We start from the raw sequence: 23,165 nt of genomic DNA, 5'->3' as shown, positions 1-23,165 counted from the left end.
AAACGCATTAGAGGAGGATTATCACACCCACCTAAGGGTACTTCCTTGTTTGTTTATAAAGCACAAAGCATTTCTCTTGGACAGTCTCTCTTGCTGGCCTCTTTTGTGCCTTCCATTTATAATAAAGATATTAAGATGCTTACCCCTTGCTTGTTTTGTTTGTTTGTTTGTTTGTTTGTTTGTTTGTTTAAAGAACAGTGGAAGTGGAGAGTCGGATGACAAGCAAGAACAAACACTAGAAACTCCTTGTTCTGCCCCTGCTTTTTAATCACCCAGCATCACCCCGGCTGCAAAACAGCCTCTGCTGATTTACCTGCTTGTTAAAGCACCCCACAGGCTGCAAGTGCGGTGTGCTAGGTGTCAAGTTATATTTAACGGTGCACACGTAACCATTCATCTTCCCACAGTCGAAGCACAGAACAGCCTCTTGCTAACAGAACTCATCCCTGCTGCTGCAAGAAACCTCAAGGCCTGCAGGAAAACCTCAAGCTAAGAGTTCCAAAGCAAAAGCAGAAAACGCATCATTTGTACTCTTTCTATTTGAGGGAATTCTAGCTGCTAAACGCTGCCTACATCTGAGGGCACGTTCTGAGGCTGGGGGGACGGACACTCAACACCCACTGACAGCAGGAGTGCAAAGATGCCAGCCAAGAAGGCAAAGGTTAGAGCTGAACGCTGCCTCAGCTTCCTCCAGCAGCCAGCTTTCACCACGCTCTCTGAGACTCAGAGCCCCGAGTTACCGCAGCCGCCATGTACAGCTGCTCCTTGCTGGCCCAAACTATTTGAAGAGTCTTCAAACTTCAGGGACCTGTTTTATGACAGCCTCAAGATCAAATTCATCTGTTCCTGAAGGCGCTGATCGTCCTGCTGTTTCTGTAGCTGTCAAAGAACAATCCTGAACCGAGGCACTCGTCTGATCAAACAGTGCTTCGGCACAGATTTGTCTTTAGCTTGACACATCAAGGTGAAGAGGAATCGATTCTTGCAAGCAACCTCTCAAGCAGGGATCTAATAAGGTGACCAAAACGACAGATCTGTTGTGCAGATCTGAGCACGTCACTCTGCAGGGAATCACTTTCAAGCCTAAGATGTTTCACCCATCTCCCTGCCCCAGAGCGACACAAGGAAAGCTCTTAAGCAATTGCTAGCCTCTCCTCAGTGCTCACGAGTCCCAAATCACTAATTTTACAATATATAAACCATGGCAGCTGGCACCTAGTTGGCACACGGTGACACTGCACACGTTGGCAGTGTCGTCAGGAGCTGGAAAGTCAGGGGTGAGGGGGTTAAGGGAAAACCACACATCAGTTTAGCAACTTGGCTCCCGTAGGATACTTCCTATGGCAGGACTTTTAGCAAAGTCCCTCCCTCAGAGGGACCTGCTGGCTAATTAAAACGGGACTTCTGCTGGAGCAGTCAGAAGGCAGCAGGGTATCAGGAGATATCCAGTGGGCATCACCGTCAGTCTGTGGCAGTTTGGGGTCCAGGTATCAGTGGTTACGCGTGGTTTTCTCTGCTTCACTTTCTCCAAAACTGTGAAAAAATATTTCTTTTACAGCACTGTACAGTCACACTTTACGGATGGAACCAGCTGCATCAACTTCCAGTACGACGGTGTTGGAAAAAGGTGCCTTTGGTGGTCAGGAGCACAACAGCTCTGGTGAGGTGTTATTTAAGTGTGTTCTTACATCTGAGTTTCCTCATAGCAGTATGGAGCTGAGGGGGTCCGGGTTTCCCAGGTAAGATTGATGGTTTTTCTCCTACCAAGCACCAGCTCAGTATACAAAGCTCTGTTAATAACACCCAAGCGTGTAGATGTTAAACTGAAACTGCTTTTAAACCTATTTGTTGTTACGAAAATAGCTTCATACACCATCTTCACAGGGTAAAAATTCACATGGAAGGACAGAAAAACCCAGAAGCGCTTCCTGAGCTTCAGTTTACCAACAGCACCATCGGATTTAGATCCTGGCTGCCAGGCCAGGATGCAGGGTCTGTAAGCATTGCTGCGATGTGCAAGTGCCAAGGCAGGTTTCTGGCCTGCCCTGAATAAAATACCTTTTTTTTTTTTTTAATACAAACAGCGTGCCAGGTACGCTGTAATGCCAATGTGCCAGCTCAATAGAGGATGTCAAACAACAGAGGCATTTATCCTAATTTCTGGCATGAAAACACTTTTAACAGCATTCTTTTCACGAAGAAACCCCTCTCTATCTTCTCCAATGCTCCAGGATCTGCTGCAGCTGCAGCAGCCGCGCTGGTACAACCCACATCTTTGCCAAATCTTTTCAATAATTGTGCTTTACCTCGGCAATGTTGAGGTCACTCCTCTTCCTCCTCCAGCTGAGCAAGCAGCTCGCTGGCTCTGCCACACCGCAGGTGCGGAAGCGAAAGCTGGGAACACAGGAGTCAAACTCTCAGTGCTCACGAAGCCACCAGGGCAGAGGGCTGACACAGAGGCACCCCGGATCCGCTCTCCCTCCCCGCTGCGAGGCTCGCAGCAGCCCCAACCCGAAGCGCACACAATGCTTCGCATGGTGATGTCACCGCTGATTCTGAGTCCCCAGGTGAGGATCTGCCTCACCACTCTCAACGTTGGTGTTTTTTTTTGTTTGTTTGTTTGTTTGTTTGTTTTTCTTTTAAACATTCTCAGCTTATGGGAAACCATCAGGTAAACCACAGATCGCTAGGGAAGAAGGCCCACACGAGGGAAGTCCGTGCTTTTCTTCCAGGCAGTGGCACGTGCTTTAACACGCCGCGTTCGACAAAGCAGCTCTCCCCGTTTTGCTCAGTGGCAACAGGCACGACTGCAACGCACACAGCTGTAGGCAGCACCTGCAGGTCCCAAACCCTTAACCCGTTTTTAGAGAGCACCAATTTTTTAAGTAGTGCTTTTCCCTTAATCCATGACCCCTTCTTTCCTTTATTTCTATCGGGTGGCTCTCCTCCATTTTCCTCCTCAGTGTCTGAGCAGACACTGGGAATCGTTTCCGGAGGAAGGGCACTGCTGAAGCTCCTCCATCTACTCTCCGAGAAAAGAGAGTATGTTAAAGAATACATCTTTCCTTTCTTTTCCCTTTTTTAAATACAATTTCTGAAATCAACGCTGCGGCCTGGCAGCAAATACCTACGGGACTAAAGATGATTCCTCATCCTCACTATAACGTTGTAGTTTACCTCCCAACGAACCCATCTCCCCAGGAAGCGGCCATTTGAGATGGGAAGGGGCAGAGCAAGAGGAAGCTCTCCTTAGCCTAGCTCTTCCCCCAACACCACCTCGCCACCCAGCACCAAATTCAACTCACCTGCTCCGCCCGATCACTCGAACGGGCGTCCGACGCTGGCACACGCCGCAGCGGTGGTTCTGACGTGCCTTAAATCACCTCTCCGCAGAATATCTCGGGTCTGTACGCTCAAATAACGCAGTATTTGAGAAATAACGCCCAGAGCTCACACTCTGAGTGCAGCCCAACAGCACCGAAGCACCGGTAGGCTAAACATTCCAAACCTGGCAACAAGGCTGACCCAAGCAACAGCACGGAACCCTTCTGCACCTTCAGCGTGGACATCAGCGTAAGGAAACACAGACCTCCTCGATCCAAATTTTAAGCGAGAAACGCAAAAGGTCACCCAACCGGCTTGTTTTCGGCAAGCTAAAGGAGAAATTAAGGCGACAACCGGGTGCATCCAGAGTTAGTCAGATCCTGAAGGCAGTTCCTTGGGGGAATGGAGGAGCAACGCGCCAGATGAAGGCTGCCTTACAGCGCACCCCTTAGAGGCACTGCTACGGAAGGAAGGCAGAAGGTTGGAACTCGAAAGAACTCGCAAGGTGCCCGTTAAGGGGGAAATCTTTCATTTTTTTCTCAGCAGAACCTCCCCACTTCCCCCCCTCCCCCCAAGAAGGCAGCCCGGGGACTCTTTCCTTCCTTAGGGAGAGGGCAGGGACGGGGCAGGGTGGTGGGACAGATGGCCAGAGGGTCGGATGGACGGACAGACAGCCGGACAGAGGGCCCAGCAAGGCCTGACGAAGGGCTCAGGAGCAGGAGGGAAGGGCAGGGTGAGGGGAAGGGCAGAGAAGTACAAATCTTTTTTTCCTTGTGATAACTTTTCTTGACCAAAAAACACGATTGTGAATGAGGCAAAATGAAAGATGAAACATGGGGACGTGCGGATACTCACGATGATGCAGCCTTCTATCTGCATGTTCACCTGCTCATAGAGCCACACCTGGATCCTCGACCTCTGCAGAACGAAGGAGGAGAGTAAGTCGGGCCACAAACACTGAGCACTTTTGTTCTCTCATGTGTTCAGAAATACCTGCTAGCCACAGCCACGACAGCTCCCAAACGCTCCGAGGAGCAACTCTCAGGGGCAGTTTCAATGAGCAATCTGACATTTGAGCGTTATACCATCGGGTGAATACTACACGTTTGGTGAAGAACACGTTTCCAGTCACAAGGGAACACCCCTGCACGCCCGGCTACACGAGGGGGAAACGCCGGGCTCCTTGTGCCCACCAGCACGCCGCACAGCTCTCCATCCCCCACAAACCCGTCCCGGGACACGGCCAGGAGCCGAAAACTCACCGAGGGGAATCCCCAGACCCTCCCCACTCCCCCCACACCTCCCAAATCCCCATCCCCGCCCCCTCCCCGCGGTACTCACGTTCTGCAGGTAGCGGAAGATGAGGTTCTGGGGCGCTGCGTTAAGGGCTCAGCACGGGGACGACAGTTCCGGGCTCGGGACAAGGCCCCAAACCCCACAGCGAGGCCTCAGGGCCCCGCGACAAGGCCTCAAGGCCCGGGCTGAGCCCCCTGAGGTCCGAGCCGCCCCCCACCCACCTCCCTGGCACCCCCAGCCGCAGGAAGGATACGATGGGCTGCACAATCACCTTCTGCACCTTCTGGTCCTGCTCGCGGTACGCCGTGGCTGCCGCCACCTCGCCGCTCCTGCTCCCAGCACCGCAGGCAGAAGAGGCGAAGGCTGATGGTAGAACAGGGCTTGGGGTGAAGGGAAAGCGAGGGCAGGTGGGTGCAGTCTCTGAGCTCTCCTCCTCCTGATTTTGCTTTTTCTCCCCCATTACTGAGCTGGCAGAAGTCCCCGTGAAGTCCTTTGGCACGATGAAGGCCTGCGTGAGCTCCAGCAGCAGTTTCGTCCGCGGAGGTTTTCCCTGGTGGGGCCGGGGCGTCACAGCACACACACACACACACACACACACACACAGAGACGCGTGGTTTTGTCCAAACATTAAGTATTTACAACAAATTCGACAAGCGCTTTTCCTCTGCCAGCAGCAAATGCCTGAGGGCCCCCACAGCTTCACAAATCATAGCGGGAAGAGCCTACCGTGCCGCGAAAAGTTCGGAAAATAATTCAAAATTGATCTGCTAGGGGAAAAAAAACGATGGCTGGTGGCAGGGTACACAATACACCCGAATCTCAGCTTTGTCCTCCGCAGAGTCAGTGCCCACGCCCAAGCGCGATGCTGATGGCACCCGAACATTTGCTGTAGCAGGCAGCAGAGCCAGCAGCTCAGGGGAGCAAGTTTTAAAACCAAGAGGCACTTAAACAACCTTTCATCAACCCCGTAACTGCGGCAGAGTCCCGACTGCTCGCCCCGGAGTCCTCACACCAGCAAAAAGCACCAACCAAAGCCTGGGGGAACTTTGGTACAGCACAAGAGAAGGGAGTGGGGGTAGCGGAGCCGCATGGCAGAGCTGCTGCTTTTCACCATTTGATCCTCCCTGATAATTGAAAGGAAGGCTGGGTGGGCTGACCCCCACCCCCACTCCTGGCAGCAAGTTTGGTCCACAACACACTGCAATAACGATTCTGCTCCCTCCCACCCCTACAGCTTCATCATCTGACACGGGTACAGTCAAAACAATGGCATACACGAGTAAAAGTCAAGAGTTGACATAGTAACTCCAGGATTTGGCTATCAACTGTCCGAGAAATCAGAACACCGAAGCTTCACAATGTGCCCAACATCGAGTTGTGCCAAGGGCGGAGGAAGGAAGAAGCTTTACGTTTCAGCCTTCAGAGCATCGCTCCATCAGAAGATCGATTTGTAGCCACCATGGCGTGCCAATGGAGATCTTTCTGTGCCAAAAGAAGTGCTTTGTCCTCTCAATATCGAAGGTAAGAGAACGGATGCACAAGACCTTAACTCTGACCAGCAGGGAAATTTAGGACAACTGAGCGCAGATCCTGCCAATTTCTACCACTTTGGACCGTGCTTTAAGTCTCATTGCAAAGCCTCAGTTAGAAAAAGGATCACCTCAGGGTATCTAACAAGAAGAACAGTTTTAATTTTTTTTTTTTTTTTTAATTCTACCATAGGACTATGCAGTTCAACTGTCAATCATCTCGGAGAGTTCAAGGAGGAGGTCATCCTCATCCTTCCCTGGGTCTAAGTCGATTTCGGCTTCCAGTCTGCCTCCTGAGATTTCCCAAAGTAGCTTCTCAAAATCTTCATCCGCAGATAAGGGCGCGTTCCCTGTGGAACTCAGCCGGCGTGTCCGTGCCTCTTCTAGCTGGGAAGAAGCTGAGGTCGAGGTCTCGAGATCCATCTCCATCTGCTCCTCAAATCTTTCCGGGCTTCCAAGATGCACTTCAGGTCTTGGGAGAGCAAGAAAGAACAATCAGGATATGCCATTTCTTAACGGGAAATCCCTTTCCTGCAAACCGGCTCTTAAAACTGTAGGCAAGCCCTCCTACGCTTCAATCTTACACAGGGATTGTTATCAATCAACCCAGGGCTACATTTAGAGCCCGATGCGTTACCAGGTACATTTTTCAGTCTGGGGGTTTATCTGTGAAGCCAGGGCACCTGGAGTTGAGGTGGCATTCTTGAGGACCAAAAGGCAGAGGACACTACTCATCATCTATCACCTCACGAGGAAGTAGAACTTCACCTCATCCTCGTTCAGGTATTCAGACAACCCAAGAAGTCACCGGAAAGCTGTGCTGACTTGCAGCATTTCAAGAAAGCCTAATTAAGCAATCCTGCTAGCTGCTAGAAAGTGGTTTCAGGTGACTTATTCCTTTGATGGATTTGGGCTTTAATTATCTCAGAACCCTCATTTTTTCCCACATGTGACAGAACTTATGTTTCCCTGGGGATATACACTGATTAAGAAAAAGAACAAGTTGGGGTTGTCACCTGTTTGGGGGATTTTCTTCAAGTCTGATGGCTGGGACGTGCTCCGGCACGTCTGAAACACCCTAGAAAGCAGCAAAACAGTATTTATGACACATGGGTAAAAGATTCCTTAATAGCTTTTTCCTCCACACTGCTTCTCCTCTGGCATTGCGGAGCCGTGGCCAAAATACAAAACCAAGGTGCTCCTGAAGAAAGTTCACATTCACCTGGAGGTTACTCATGATCTTGTGTCTTTTAAGAACATGGCATTAATGGACAAAATCCCCCACACCAGAGAAATCACAGCATCAGAGTACCGGTTAAAGAGTGCCATTCATCTCATAAATACAGAAGGGTTCTACAAGCATCCTGGAGACAGCTACTGGATTTCAAAGGAAACAGAAGGCCTGCAGAACGTTTGAGTTTTCCACCTTTTCAAATAGAGGAGGGTAGAAATTTAACAAGGGATCCATCGCTGCATTAGCCCCTGGCCTTACCATGGCTGCTTTTCTGGCTGGAGGTCCCATCATGTCAGCATCAAAGGCAGTCTGTAGTTCCACAGCTGCTATGGCAGAGGGATAACTCCCAGGTGCCTTACGTTTCAGTGCCTTCTTCTTGGGGAAAGTGACTTTCCCACGCGAAGGCTTCGCAGGTGTCATAAAGTTGGCTAGAGTAAAAGGAAGAGAGAACTGATACAGTCTTGCTCTGCCTCAGGAAAAATCCAGGTTCTCTTAATCATTTCCACAGTCCTTCTACACACTTAAATGCATTTGGCCAGCACAATTACACCGCCATTGCCTGGATTCTCAGGAATCTTTTCCACATAGGAAACTCTGTCTACCAACAATCCATACAAAGGAACAAAGAAACCGAAGAGCTACAGTAAATAATAATCCAGGACAAGGGAAACCTCAGACACATAGCAATCCTAAGTGCAAGCTAGGTTCACAAATATAGACAGCTTTTATATTTAAAGTCCTGCTCCCGCTAGGAAAGGAAAAAGCAGCAGTTATAGTAGGACAAGAGTGTATGCAACTGTTGTACCAGCTTCCTCTCCCTTGCAGTGATGTCCCACAGTTAAGTTGTTCTACAAAGTCCACATTTGTAGTGTCATTTTCTAGTCTCCCGTTCCTTACCTAACATCTGGCTGGCAGGAAAAGAAACAAACTAAGAAAAAGAAAGTACACCCTTCGCTTCGTAGCACTGCGTGGCAAAATGCACCCAGCCAGAGTTACAGCATGAGAATTGTCATCTTCTGTCTGTATTTCAGAAGACAACCTAAGTAACTCTTAACCTTCAACACTTACTTTTAGCTTCCTGGCCCTGAAATTGAGCTGCCACTTTCCCTGCTGGTTCAGTATTAAAGAAGCCAGCAGTAGATTTGACAGCAGCTTCCTCCTGCCGAAGCTTCTCTTGTTGTTTTCTCTGTTGCCACTTCTCCCACCGTCTCTCTTCAAAGCTCTTCTCTGGACATTTACGAGTTCCACTCTGCTGAGTGGGCTAGAAGGAAAGAAAAGGAGTGCATGAATAGGACAAAAAAAAAAAAAAAAATCCGTGGAGATTTCGTTAAGAAAATCTGATCAGCAATCCCTCCAAAATGGTCTTGATGTGGAACAGCATATTAATATTGTTCAGGTTACTGTTGTGTTTTTTTTTTCTCCATAAAATTCTGCCTGTAACAAGAGCCATGCTTTACTACGGACACAGTCTCACATATCTGCAATATCCACTATGGCAAGCTTCTTTAAACAGCTAGGGTGTTCTGCTGTACATCTATTTATCACATTCTTTTTAAGCAGCAGAAAGTCATACAAGTTCCCCTATACAGTATCCACTGACAGATTGATTTCCTTGAACACAGAACTCTGGCCTTCTGTATTAAATCCTTCATGTCTGACAGATCAAGTCAGTAAGAACAAAAAGAATTCCCTCCACGTTAACTGTGTAGATTTCAGCTGGTGCTAACACGGTTTCTTTGTTGCTGTGGTATAGACAGACTGATTCCAAGTTTGAGGATTACAGAGCTGTCTGGAAATGCTGCTGGCGATAGGATTTAGACTGCACTGCAGCTCCTACCAGCTGCTGAAGGGTAAGAACACACTCAAGAGGGTGGCACACGGTGAGTAACAAAACTTGTCAGAATTATCAGAAATTGTACGAATGGATGTGTGTCTTCACAGAGGACTCACCTGTACATCAGGTCCAGAGGAAAGTTTAGGAAAAGGCCGGTTCAATTCCACTGTCTTCTTTTCTTCTTTTTCAGGTGCTTTAAAAAAAGACAAAAAAAAGTTTTGTCAACGGCAGAAATAAAGAAAGCTGGGTACTTGTTTCCTTTGTGCATTTATTTCCTTGTGTCCCATGAGAGAGAGAGAGAAAGGCTACAATGTGCAAGCCATTCAGCATTTATCCATGAAGCAGATCCTGAGCAAACTGAACTTGCTCAATATGGGAAGCACCTCACTGGGGCAGGCATTAAAGCATCTTATTACCTGTTAGTTTTGTGCTCCATACAGATTTCTGCTCTGCTGGGGCAGGTCCGGGTTGTGCTGAGGGAGCTGGCACATCTCCTTCACTCTGCTGCATCCGCAGAGCTTTCTCACGCTTTATTTCTTCCAAGGTTTTAACACGCACTTCTCCTTCCGGCTTGACTTTTCCTGCCGGCTCCTTCGCCTGCCCTTTGCTGGGCCCGGACAGAGCGAGCTGCTTCTTGGACTCACCCTGAATTTTGCTCTTGCTATGGCATTCTCCTGCTTTTTTCTTCTCTTCTACCAAGCGATTATTCTTTTTTTCAGACAAGGCTTCAGAGAAAGTTTGGATGCGACCTGCACGAGCAGCTCTTGCCCCTGCGCTGGAATCTTCAGTTTTACCATGCCCTTCAGCCTCGGCTTTGGCTTGAGTTTCGCGTCTCTGAAGAGCTTTCTCGTGACGGATTTCCTCCAGTGTTTTCACATGGATCTCTCCCATCGGCTTAGCAGCCTTCCCTGTCATCATCAAGAAATGAGGAGAAGCACCAACATCTAAAGAGAGTCCAGCAATATTTTAAGTCTCCAAAATTTGTCAGAGCACTAAGGAAAACTCATCTTGAGCGTTCCCAATAATGCATCTTAGAACAATATCCTTAGGACAACATTCTCCTCTTCCTCTGAGCCACTTGTATTTTGAAGACCAGCCCTATCCAGAGAGAACTGCTACACAGAAATGCTGCTTTACTTTATTACTTTTTCAGACTGCATTTCAAATTCCTGCTCCTGGCAGTGGTTCTATTCTAATTGTACGTAACGGTTCACAGAAGCAGCTAAAAACCTCGACAAGGCACAAGTAGAAAATAAACACACACCTAGAGCCAGAGTTCTGATAGTGGCTGTCAGAAGAGCTTCAGCACTCAAGCAAGAGGCGTCAGTTCTTTGTTTTCGTTTAAATTAGTTTGTAGGGATGTATGAAAGCAGTCCAAGTTCGTGGAAAGGAAGGAGGAGAAAGCATATTTAATATCTAGCTGTTACCTCTCTCAGTACTGGTCTGCTTAGGAGGTAATCCCAGCCTGTCCTTCAGAGACTTGGGAACTCGAACTGCAAAACAGAAAAAGAACGAATTAGGGAGGCTGCATAATGTCAACTTCAGGTTCACATTTCAAAACAAGACAGGAAAGGTGACTTTGAATCCCAGTGATTACGACCTCAGCCAACATGCAAAAAGAAACATCACTGGAAAAGGACAAACAGAAAGACTAAATACGAAACCCAGGAATCCAATCCAGATGCCCGTTTAGTACCTGTCTCTCTCTTGGGTGCTTTGTCAGCATTTCCCGGAGCCTCTACCTTCTTCCCCAGCCTTTCAGCAAGGCTGCGCTTCACTGGAAGGCTGCTTACATCATCTTCAGAGAAAACAAGGAATATTGTAAGAACTTTTCTTTGCAGGAAGGTTTGAGAACAGTCAACAATAAGCTTCTCTTTTTCAAGCATATTTTCATAGAATTGCCTTTCAGCTGCTAAATGATTTATTTATTTATTTATTTGCCATTTCTGCCGTCAACACAGATCTCCACTGCAATGTATTTTCCTTTCATACATCACAAATACTCTTTAATGCAGTCATATATAGAAGGCAGCACCTACGTAACAGCTTGTAAAAAGTTCTTACCTGCAGAGGCTTTCCGTTTTCCTTGTCTATCAGCAAGATCTACTCGAACCACAGGTTCCTCCCCTAAAACAAAAGGGAATTTTTTTTTCTATTTCACAGAAACCAGTAGCCAACAGAAATAGTATCCTGTTAGCCCATGTCCAAAAAACCCCAGTCAGACACTCTTTTGACAGCTAAACCACATAAACTCATATTTTAACTACAATTAACATAGAAAAAAAATATTAATAGTCTCAGTGCTTGCTTCAAATTCCAGCTGAGATAGTAGAGAGTCAATCTGAGTCTGCTTGACACCTATACTTTGTGCAGAACAAAGCTGCATAAGCAAGCAGAATATTCTTAGGTACAAATGCTGAGAAATATTCCTTTCTAAGGTGAATGTCTACGAGTAAAAGTACTTCCACACTTTTTTCCCTTTAAAAGGCATTTGCACAGCTCTAAACAATTTATATACAAACTCCTGTCATACTGCGTCCACACCTGCCACTGTACGCCTCTTTAATGCTTCAGAAATTGCTTCTTATATAGCACTGGCTTCTACAGCTCGCTCTTCTCGTTACTCTTCTGGTTTTCAGTTACCCCCCTATTTGCATACTGACACTTTTTTTTTTTTCTCCTGCCGCTGCACTTAACCTGAGCACCAAATCTTTCCAGTACAACCAGGGACTTTAAGCATAAAAGCACGTTTTGAACAGAAGGCAGCACCAGAAGGCTAACATGGGTGAATTGTTTTAAGTATTGCTTAACCCTCCAGTTTAGGAGTAATGAAATCAAAACAAAAGCATTCATTATTACCTTTCTTGGAAGACACTGTCACAGTTCTCACCACTGTCTGGACATTTTCCTCTTCTGGAGCAGGAAAAATCATAGAATCAACGGGACGAAGAGACGATCTTGAAGAACCTTCTGTTCAGAGCAACCAAAACATAAGGAAGTTTACCCAACATAAAAAACTATCACAAAGAACAAAAAACTTTAAATGACTTGTTACTGTCAAAAATACAGCAAGCAGAGCATGTAAAGAAGAGAGGTGACTAATTTGCCTCTGGTTGCCCTTTGAACTCCCATTTAGAATACCAGCTGGCTGAGAATCAGGTTGCTTTATGCCCCCAGCTAAAAATGGAAGTCTGTCCCTCAAGCAGCTCCCAGTCACCATCACCTGCCGTGAACAGGATAAGAAAGTAGGGAATATTAACTCACCACCGTGTCTCTTATTTTTTTCCTTCATCTTCTGCCATTTGATTTCCTCAAGTGTTTTTATTCCAAAATTCAGATTGCCCTCTGAAAACAGGAAACAGTTCATGAGACAGGCTTAGAGGCACTCACTGAGGACCACAGGTCCTCAGGCTTCTTAGCGCTCAGGAACTTTCTGAAGTATTTCGAATAAAGCCTGTCAACACTCCTCACAAGTGAAAGAGCCATAGAACCAATGGCATTTTGCCCCTCCTTTCATCCTTCAGGGTTCAAAATGTAGTTTTAATTTTAATCCATTTACACGATATTAGATCCCTCTATTGTTAGATATGGCTTATCAACAGTGGTTGCAAGGCTGCACGTGCAGCCATTTAAACTCCATGCTGTGGCCCTGTTTTGTTCTCCAAAAGTAAAGAAAAGGAGTTCACCTTTCTGACCCAATGGGCACATGATGGTATTAATGGCAGAAATGAGATCATGGAAATAACCGACTCCATTCAGCACCCCTACATTTTGTTGTGTTTTTACACCACACTGCTTTTGAGTTAACTGTCAAGTTCTTCTGATTTATCCTACTAAGGTGCTGGCATACCTTGTTTAGTAGTAATAGAACTGCCTTTCCGAGTGGAAATCACCCGTAATCCATTTTTGCCTTCCGCAGCTGGATGCTGGATGGGAGTTTTAGTTTCTTCTCCTTCCTCAGAAAGTTGGTCTGAAGGGGAAAAATCGATTCAGTTATGCATAGACCAGATTGGTCATGATTACGTAGCTCATGCAGTGACACTTCAGCCCATGGTTCATATAAAAAACTTTGTTGCTGTTTTGTGTTTTTTTTTGTTTTGTTTTGTTTTGTTTGTTTGTTTTTAAACAGCTACACTGACCTGATGAACTCCTAAGTAGAATACACTAGGACAAAACATCTAGGACTCTAGATTCTCTCTGCAGCTTTAACTACTACACAACACATTGCTCTTCAGACAGAAAAAAGAAATTTCCTTCCTAGTTTCATATAGAACTTTACACAAAAGACCAGCTAAAGCCAGGAGTGGTTCTAAGCTTTCCTCCAACGTTTCAGGTTCTGTCCACCGACTGCCAGACAAAGCCACCAGTGACCTGGCCAGACTGCCTGCCCTATTGCTAGTCAGACCTCAGGTCATCTGTGATTTATACATTCATTTACAGCACAGATTCCTTCAAGAACCGAAGATTTAACACATTCATTTACAGCACAGATTCCTTCAAGAACCAAAGATTTACACAATCATTTACAGCACAAATTCCTTCCAAGAACCAAAACATGCTCACCATCATCATCTTCATCATCATCTGCAGCACTGATTACAACTGGAGGGTGTGTAGGGCTTGGGACATTTTCAGAGTTTTCCACTTTCGTCACCCCCTTAGCTGTGGAGAGGGATTTGACTGGACAGAAAGTTTGTTTTGCTGCAGTGACATCTGAGCCACTTTCAGATCATCGTCCGCGCACTCAGGCGGACTTGGCAGTGTAGCTAGAGGAAGACGAGGATCATCGGTAATATGGCAGTTTAAAACTTTGACCACAATGCAAAGAGATGGTAGCAAAGGCAGATAACCCGCACAGACAACGAGTTCAGCATCTCCTTTTGCCCATCCCATCACTGCTTACGCCGTGAACAATGACTTCCCTTCCAACAACAACACATCTCCCTACCACCCAGCAAAAGAGGAAACAACAGGAAGCAAACTGCAAGGCAAACATCACACTAAGCAAAGAGAAGCTGAGCACGAAAGCAGAAAACAAACACCAGCAGTACACTCGGTGCAGTACACCTATGACTGCAGACCTTTTCCTGCCCTCACAAATGAACAGTTACCTGACGCCCCCTACAGGATTGGCACCCACTAAGTACTACTCAAAATTAATTCTTCAGCGCTTAAAGAAAAAGGACCTAAACTCACTCTTGCTTGGTGGTAAGAACTGTCCATCGATGTAACGTCCCTTTGCATGATGAAAAGCACAGTTGGCTTTCTGACAGCCTCCCGGCTGGTTCTCCCAGTAGCAAGGAATCTCACTGCGCTTTTTCTGAAGACAGACAGAAAGAAAAGCTTGTGATAACATGCACCTGAGGCTTGCAAAGAGATGCACAGCTCCAGATCGTGACAGCTGTCACAACACAGTGCTGAAACATCATTCCAAAGGTCAGTTTCTCAGTTAAGTGTAGTATTTCTGGGCATATTCACAAAGTTTGCATAAGCTGTAACCACTATGCACATTTAGTTTGGTCATCACTCAGTTTGAGAAGACAGGCACTCTCAGACATCAGTTGAGGGTGGCTTAAACTAATACACCTAGGATTATACTAGGATTATTCAGAGGGAAAAAGAACATCTGAAATTGCCTAGGCTAACCCTGTCTAGAACTACTTCTTGGACACTTAGTTCTGCTGCACCTTTAACTTTCCCCACTTCCTACCCCAGGCAGCTACAACAGCGTTATCTGAAGGACTGTGGGTCAGAAGACACCTGATAGTTCATTATCAAGCCTGCTCCCATGAGGATAGAACAGCCTGTTTATTACCCCCCTGCTCCAGCAGGTTTTAGCAGTCTATTTAACAGCTATTCTGCATCTCTTGAGAAAACTGTCAGCATCTAATAAAAAAAAATAAACAAATATCTTGCTAAGACATACCTAAGGCATTGATTTTATTTCCCTCTGCTTCCTCCCACCCCCTCTCTTGGTAACAGAAACCAGTATGATTTTGAAGCAAACAAATCTATCCTGCAAAAGCACAATCAGTACACCTACGGCACTGAAAAATGCTTTTGTGGATTTATTTTGAGAACACATTGTTAGGCACTCACGTCAATTTCCATGTGTCTGAATCGGCAGACATTCCTGAAACAACGACCCTCCTGCCACAGCTTGCAGACCGTCTCATTGCCCAGAGCAGCTTCGCAGTGGCGGTACGCACATTTGTCTCCCTGGAACCAAAAGGAAACCAACAAGGAAAATAGAGTACAGCCTCAAAAATGGCCATGCTGCTGCCTCATGTTGCTACAACTGAATTCGCAATCTATCTGGTTCTCAAGTTAACCAAAGACCAGTGTGCTTCCTCCTCCTAATCTACTCCTTCCTGAAAAAAAAAGGAAAAAAAAGCAAGGCAAAGGAAAACCAGCCATACCTTGCTACAGGTAGAATAGAAATAGAAGTAGCAATCGTCTCCTTGTTTAGACATGCCGACGAGTTCTGCTAACAAGCTCGGGTTCTCTCCACAGGGACTTCCTCTGCTCTTGGAGAGAGCTGTCTTCACCCTTGCTTGGGCTGAAAGTCTTCTACTGGCTTGTGATCGGTGAAATCTTCTTTTTAAAAGTAACCCGAAAGAAAGTAACAAGTGAAAAATAATGACGAACGGACATTTTTCCAGCTTTCTTCAGTTAATCAAATCAAGTTATCAGTCTCTCAAAGAGAGCAAAGCCTTGAAATCAGCTGTTACATGAACTAACTAAATATTAAAGTTCTGTAAAGCTGCCAGGAGCTTTGTCAGCAAGCGTTCTCTTCCACATCCTCAATAATATGACCTGGAGCACATCTGGAAGCCTGAAAACGGAGTCACTCCTTAAAAAACCACCTGATGATACGTGAAAGTCAATAATCAACTATGGCTACAAATAACTTCTCTAGAACACAGTTAGGACGCATTAAACAGCACGTTCCAGGCCCTGTGGGTCTTCGATTTCACCTACCTGGACAACCTCAGCAAAGTTATCGATCTTCAAAGGCTTCCAGTTAACTGCTCCTGTAGGCCGAACCAAGACTGAATCCGTGAATTAATAATAAAGGGGTAGGAAGAATTTTCCTCCTCACTTTGCCAAGGGAACCTCTCATCCACAATTCAAACATAGGATGCGCTTTTAAACAGCTTATAACTAAGAGAGGAAGCAAGTCCATTTGAATGCTCTCTCAGACTGGATGCAGCCAGGGTTAGTTAGCTCTTCAAAAAAATAAAAAACAAAAACCAAAACAAAACAAAAACAAAAAAAAACCAGTGCATTTAGAGATGAACTCGTGATTCAAAGTGGCTGCAAAAATGAGGCTCCATCTTCCACAGCCGGACAATTTAACTTTTTTTTTTTTTTTTTTTTTAATTTAAAATTCAGCATGTTCCAATCTCTGGTCTTCAAGATTTCTTCACCTATTAAGAAAACACAAAAACCTTTCCCCGTCTTTATTACCTGTACAGCAAAAAACATACCAGTGCATCTAAATCCACAGATGTGCATACGCATACACACATCTGTGTTTATACACACACGAGGAGGGAGTGAGAGAAAGTTAGCGAGAGCGACAGTGAAAATCAGAATTTTTGCCTTTTCGACACAGAGAGCGCGTAAAAATTCTCTCATTTTGAGGGAACTAGAAAAAAATGGAGGCTCTACAAAAGATTTTGATGAGTATGCCTTCGAGGCCGATGCTTTGTAACATGAGGGATCTGGGGGCCAGCACACAAATATGCATACGGATGTACATGCATACAGGATAAACATATCTATGCACACAAGCGTGCACAGTAGATGTTGTATGATCTCCATATCGAGAACAACTCGTAGCCCTGATCAGACACGTAGAGTTGCAATCAATTAACAGCAGCAAGACAGCAGATCAAGGGTACAGCAAGCTTTGAGAGACAGGGGAATGCTCACTTTGCCAGTGGCACGGCTGCATGATACCAAGGATTTTGAATTACTTTGATTTTTTGGAAGCAATTTGGTTTTTCTTTCTGCGCTGTAGCAAATACCACAGGTTTGCCATCACGTGCTGTTCCCTAATCCATATATCCATCATCATCCATTGCTGCAGGATCATGAAAGGTTAGAGAAGACGACTTAGGTCCAATTTAACAGCCAATGAGTTTTCGATGAGCAGAGCTGCAACAGATTTTATTTAGCCACAAGCATTTTCTTTTCTTTTTTTCTGATATGAAGCTAGAAATTTTGATTATTTTTTTTTTTAAAGACACTAAATGTCACAAAACCTGCAACCAGTTCAAATTAGAGTGATTCTGAATCCTTTCAATAAAACGCTGCACATTTCTGTGCAAATTATTTCTGACTCTTCTGGACAAAAGTGGATGAAATAGTTCTTACCAATTAATAATAAAAGGTTGGAAGCTTTTACTCACACAAACACTAGTGAATTTTCCAGGAAATATTGTTTTGGCAGGGAATTTTCCCAAATCTAAAATAAAGAGAGGAAAAGTTGGGTTCTCATATTAGTTACTGCTTTTGACTGCTGGACAAAGGGAATAAAAACAGTAGTTAAGTGCAAGGTTTCCTTCTCTTCTTTAGTATGGATAGGAATCGTCACTTCGGACCTTTAGCACCTTCAGAAACACACCCAGTGCCATGCAGGTTCCTCTGCAGCTACTTCTAACAATTACTGGTGCTCCTTAGCATGGAAGTTTGACTCAAAACACTCTCCAGATTTAGCTCTTTTGACTGCCCAAGGAGCTCATCATTTTGCTTGTTGCCTTCCATTTTCCTGAACAGACCGGGAACGCTGTTCAGAATCTGAATGGATCTGGTCTAAGGAATGGGAAGAAAGCAAAACCAACGATACCTTGCAGTATTCCAAATTCCAAAAAAGCAGTCTCATTTTAAAAAGGACCTCAAAAGCTTTTTTTTTTTTTAAACTGACATCTGCTAACAGAGCAATCCAAGCACTAAACCAACTGAAGTTGCCCCTGAAAGCCTGAATAAAAATGAGTAACTCTGGTGCACTCAGCAGGTCTGTAATAGAAGTTGGTAAGGGTTTTAGATTTCTTTTTTTTGCTCCAGGGTGCTGGTAAAACTTTTGCATTAAGAGATTTTGAACCTTTTGTACCAAAGAATTAGAGATGCGCTACAGTGCCAGTAGCTGGGGGTCTGGAAATACACACCAACAAGTGTCATAAGCTTTGCCTTTGCTGAAGGAAGATGAATAGTACAAAGAAAATCTGTCTAGTTTGTTTTACAGGCTTGTCTTTCTCAGTACGGAATAAACTGACCTCCCTGGTCGAACTTTGCAGTGCCTATTCTGCCTTTGTCCTGCAGAGAAGAGCAAGAAAGGAACAAATCTATTTTTGCACCCCAAAAACGCATTAGAGGAGGATTATCACACCCACCTAAGGGTACTGCCTTGTTTGTTTATAAAGCACAAAGCATTTCTCTTGGACAGTCTCTCTTGCTGGCCTCTTTTGTGCCTTCCATTTATAATAAAGATATTAAGATGCTTACCCCTTGCTTGTTTTTTTTTTTTTTGTTTGTTTGTTTGTTTGTTTTTTTAAAGAACAGTGGAAGTGGAGAGTCGGATGACAAGCAAGAACAAACACTAGAAACTCCTTGTTCTGCCCCTGCTTTTTAATCACCCAGCATCACCCCGGCTGCAAAACAGCCTCTGCTGATTTACCTGCTTGTTAAAGCACCCCACAGGCTGCAAGTGCGGTGTGCTAGGTGTCAAGTTATATTTAACGGTGCACACGTAACCATTCATCTTCCCACAGTCGAAGCACAGAACAGCCTCTTGCTAACAGAACTCATCCCTGCTGCTGCAAGAAACCTCAAGGCCTGCAGGAAAACCTCAAGCTAAGAGTTCCAAAGCAAAAGCAGAAAACGCATCATTTGTACTCTTTCTATTTGAGGGAATTCTAGCTGCTAAACGCTGCCTACATCTGAGGGCACGTTCTGAGGCTGCCGGGAAGGACACTCAACACCCACTGACAGCAGGAGTGCAAAGATGCCAGCCAAGAAGGCAAAGGTTAGAGCTGAACGCTGCCTCAGCTTCCTCCAGCAGCCAGCTGGGGGTCACCTTTCACCACGCTCTCTGAGACTCGGAGCCCCGAGTTACCGCAGCCGCCACGTACAGCTGCTCCTTGCTGGCCCAAACTACTTGAAGAGTCTTCAAACTTCAGGGACCTGTTTTATGACAGCCTCAAGATCAAATTCATCTGTTCCTGAAGGCGCTGATCGTCCTGCTGTTTCTGTAGCTGTCAAAGAACAATCCTGAACTGAGGCACTCGTCTGATCAGACAGTGCTTCGGCACAGATTTGTCTTTAGCTTGACACATCAAGGTGAAGAGGAATCGATTCTTGCAAGCAACCTCTCAAGCAGGGATCTAATAAGGTGACCAAAACGACAGATCTGTTGTGCAGATCTGAGCACGTCACTCTGCAGGGAATCACTTTCAAGCCTAAGATGTTTCACCCATCAACCTGCCCCAGAGCGACACAAGGAAAGCTCTTAAGTAATTGCTAACCTCTTCTCAGTGCTCACGAGTCCCAAATCACTAATTTTACAATATATAAACCATGGCAGCTGGCACCTAGTTGGCACACGGTGACACTGCACACGTTGGCAGTGTCGTCAGGAGCTGGAAAGTCAGGGGTGAGGGGGTTAAGGGAAAACCACACATCAGTTTAGCAACTTGGCTCCCGTAGGATACTTCCTACGGCAGGACTTTTAGCAAAGTCCCTCCCTCAGAGGGACCTGCTGGCTAATTAAAACGGGACTTCTGCTGGAGCAGTCAGAAGGCAGCAGGGTATCAGGAGATATCCAGTGGGCATCACTGTCAGTCTGTGGCAGTTTGGGGTCCAGGTATCAGTGGTTACGCGTGGTTTTCTCTGCTTCACTTTCTCCAAAGCTGTGAAAAAATATTTCTTTTACAGCACTGTACAGTCACACTTTACGGATGGAACCAGCTGCATCCACTTCCAGTACGACGGTGTTGGAAAAAGGTGCCTTTGGTGGTCAGGAGCACAACAGCTCTGGTGAGGTGTTATTTAAGTGTGTTCTTACATCTGAGTTTCCTCATAGCAGTATGGAGCTGAGGGGGTCCGGGTTTCCCAGGTAAGATTGATGGTTTTTCTCCTACCAAGCACCAGCTCAGTATACAAAGCTCTGTTAATAACACCCAAGCGTGTAGATGTTAAACTGAAACTGCTTTTAAACCTATTTGTTGTTACGAAAATAGCTTCATACACCATCTTCACAGGGTAAAAATTCACATGGAAGGACAGAAAAACCCAGAAGCGCTTCCTGAGCTTCAGTTTACCAACAGCACCATCGGATTTAGATCCTGGCTGCCAGGCCAGGATGCAGGGTCTGTAAGCATTGCTGCGATGTGCAAGTGCCAAGGCAGGTTTCTGGCCTGCCCTGAATAAAATACCTTTTTTTTTTTTTTAATACAAACAGCGTGCCAGGTACGCTGTAATGCCAATGTGCCAGCTCAATAGAGGATGTCAAACAACAGAGGCGTTTATCCTAATTTCTGGCATGAAAACACTTTTAACAGCATTCTTTTCATGAAGAAACCCCTCTCTATCTTCTCCAATGCTCCAGGATCTGCTGCTGCTGCAGCAGCCATGCTGGTACAACCCACATCTTTGCCAAATCTTTTCAATAATTGTGCTTTACCTCGGCAATGTTGAGGTCACTCCTCTTCCTCCTCCAGCTGAGGAAGCAGCTCGCTGGCTCTGCCACACCGCAGGTGCGGAAGCGAAAGCTGGGAACACAGGAGTCAAACTCTCAGTGCTCACGAAGCCACCAGGGCAGAGGGCTGACACAGAGGCACCCCAGATCCGCTCTCCCTCCCCGCTGCGAGGCTCGCAGCAGCCCCGACCCGAAGCGCACACAATGCTTCGCATGGTGATGTCACCGCTGATTCTGAGTCCCCAGGTGAGGATCTGCCTCACCACTCTCAACGTTGGTGTTTTTTTTTGTTTGTTTGTTTGTTTGTTTGTTTTTCTTTTAAACATTCTCAGCTTATGGGAAACCATCAGGTAAACCACAGATCGCTAGGGAAGAAGGCCCACACGAGGGAAGTCCGTGCTTTTCTTCCAGGCAGTGGCACATGCTTTAACACGCCGCGTTCGACAAAGCAGCTCTCCCCGTTTTGCTCAGTGGCAACAGGCACGACTGCAACGCACACAGCTGTAGGCAGCACCTGCAGGTCCCAAACCCTTAACCCGTTTTTAGAGAGCACCAATTTTTTAAGTAGTGCTTTTCCCTTAATCCATGACCCCTTCTTTCCTTTATTTCTATCGGGTGGCTCTCCTCCATTTTCCTCCTCAGTGTCTTAGCAGACACTGGGAATCGTTTCCGGAGGAAGGGCACTGCTGAAGCTCCTCCATCTACTCTCCGAGAAAAGAGAGTATGTTAAAGAATACATCTTTCCTTTCTTTTCCCTTTTTTAAATACAATTTCTGAAATCAACGCTGCGGCCTGGCAGCAAATACCTACGGGACTAAAGATGATTCCTCATCCTCACTATAACGTTGTAGTTTACCTCCCAACGAACCCATCTCCCCAGGAAGCGGCCATTTGAGATGGGAAGGGGCAGAGCAAGAGGAAGCTCTCCTTAGCCTAGCTCTTCCCCCAACACCACCTCGCCACCCAGCACCAAATTCAACTCACCTGCTCCGCCCGATCACTCGAACGGGCGTCCGACGCTGGCACACGCCGCAGCGGTGGTTCTGATGTGCCTTAAATCACCTCTCCGCAGAATATCTCGGGTCTGTATGCTCAAATAACGCAGTATTTGAGAAATAACGCCCAGAGCTCACACTCTGAGTGCAGCCCAACAGCACTGAAGCACCGGTAGGCTAAACATTCCGAACCTGGCAACAAGGCTGACCCAAGCAACAGCACGGAACCCTTCTGCACCTTCAGCGTGGACATCAGCGTAAGGAAACACAGACCTCCTCGATCCAAATTTTAAGCGAGAAACGCAAAAGGTCACCCAACCGGCTTGTTTTCAGCAAGCTAAAGGAGAAATTAAGGCGACAACCGGGTGCATCCAGAGTTAGTCAGATCCTGAAGGCAGTTCCTTGGGGGAATGGAGGAGCAACGCGCCAGATGAGGGCTGCCTTACAGCGCGCCCCTTAGAGGCACTGCTACGGAAGGAAGGCAGAAGGTTGGAACTCGAAAGAACTCGCAAGGTGCCCGTTAAGGGGGAAATCTTTCATTTTTTTCTCAGCAGAACCTCCCCACTTCCCCCCCTCCCCCCAAGAAGGCAGCCCGGGGACTCTTTGCTTCCTTAGGGAGAGGGCAGGGACGGGGCAGGGTGGTGGGACAGATGGCCAGAGGGTCGGATGGATGGACAGACAGCCGGACAGAGGGCCCAGCAAGGCCTGACGAAGGGCTCAGGAGCAGGAGGGAAGGGCAGGGCGAGGGGAAGGGCAGAGAAGTACAAATCTTTTTTTCCTTGTGATAACTTTTCTTGACCAAAAAACACGATTGTGAATGAGGCAAAATGAAAGATGAAACATGGGGACGTGCGGATACTCACGATGATGCAGCCTTCTATCTGCATGTTCACCTGCTCATAGAGCCACACCTGGATCCTCGACCTCTGCAGAACGAAGGAGGAGAGTAAGTCGGGCCACAAACACTGAGCACTTTTGTTCTCTCATGTGTTCAGAAATACCTGCTAGCCACAGCCACGACAGCTCCCAAACGCTCCGAGGAGCAACTCTCAGGGGCAGTTTCAATGAGCAATCTGACATTTGAGCGTTATACCATCGGGTGAATACTACACGTTTGGTGAAGAACACGTTTCCAGTCACAAGGGAACACCCCTGCACGCCCGGCTACACGAGGGGGAAACGCCGGGCTCCTTGTGCCCACCAGCACGCCGCACAGCTCTCCATCCCCCACAAACCCGTCCCGGGACACGGC

General features: G+C 46.4%; 3 protein-coding genes across 5 annotated transcripts in view; all 3 read right to left on the bottom strand.

The window, feature by feature from the left end:
• Positions 1-23,165, bottom strand: part of LOC311428907 (zinc finger CCCH domain-containing protein 11A-like) — a 42,310-nt gene that overhangs the window by 441 nt on the left and 18,704 nt on the right. Inside the window, exons 1-6 of one of the 3 annotated variants that reach the window (XM_084540131.1) lie at positions 22,777-23,091; positions 20,904-22,250; positions 16,199-16,251; positions 15,637-15,811; positions 15,317-15,436; positions 14,414-14,537 (exon numbers count right to left, since the gene is read on the bottom strand). In XM_084540131.1, coding sequence (XP_084396257.1) covers positions 14,414-14,537; positions 15,317-15,436; positions 15,637-15,690 — 298 coding nt within the window. In that variant the 5' untranslated portion in view covers positions 15,691-15,811; positions 16,199-16,251; positions 20,904-22,250; positions 22,777-23,091. Of the gene's footprint in view, positions 1-14,413; positions 14,538-15,316; positions 15,437-15,636; positions 15,815-16,198; positions 16,252-17,634; positions 17,691-20,903; positions 22,251-22,776; positions 23,092-23,165 lie in introns of those variants that run through there. The other 2 variants (XM_084540132.1, XM_084540133.1) reach the window with 2 other exon arrangements.
• LOC311428904 (uncharacterized protein) lies at positions 570-5,178 on the bottom strand (the record flags this gene model as incomplete). The annotated part of the gene is made up of 4 exons (XM_084540130.1): positions 4,874-5,178; positions 4,666-4,692; positions 4,106-4,242; positions 570-594 (listed from the first exon to the last, which is right to left on the bottom strand). Exons 1-4 carry the CDS (start codon positions 5,078-5,080, stop codon positions 570-572), a joined length of 396 nt encoding a protein of 131 aa, XP_084396256.1. The 5' UTR covers positions 5,081-5,178.
• LOC311428902 (zinc finger CCCH domain-containing protein 11A-like) lies at positions 6,353-10,224 on the bottom strand (the record flags this gene model as incomplete). The annotated part of the gene is made up of 6 exons (XM_084540127.1): positions 6,353-6,621; positions 7,166-7,227; positions 7,642-7,811; positions 8,452-8,644; positions 9,334-9,410; positions 10,221-10,224. 6 exons carry the CDS (start codon positions 10,222-10,224, stop codon positions 6,354-6,356), a joined length of 774 nt encoding a protein of 257 aa, XP_084396253.1. The 3' UTR covers position 6,353.

The sequence above is a fragment of the Aythya ferina genome (genome assembly GCF_964211825.1).
Source record: "Aythya ferina genome assembly, contig: HAP1_SCAFFOLD_182, whole genome shotgun sequence".
Taxonomy (NCBI): domain Eukaryota; kingdom Metazoa; phylum Chordata; class Aves; order Anseriformes; family Anatidae; genus Aythya; species Aythya ferina.
The sequence above is the reverse complement of the archived record's forward strand: the minus strand, read 5'-3'. Positions and strand labels throughout refer to the sequence as shown.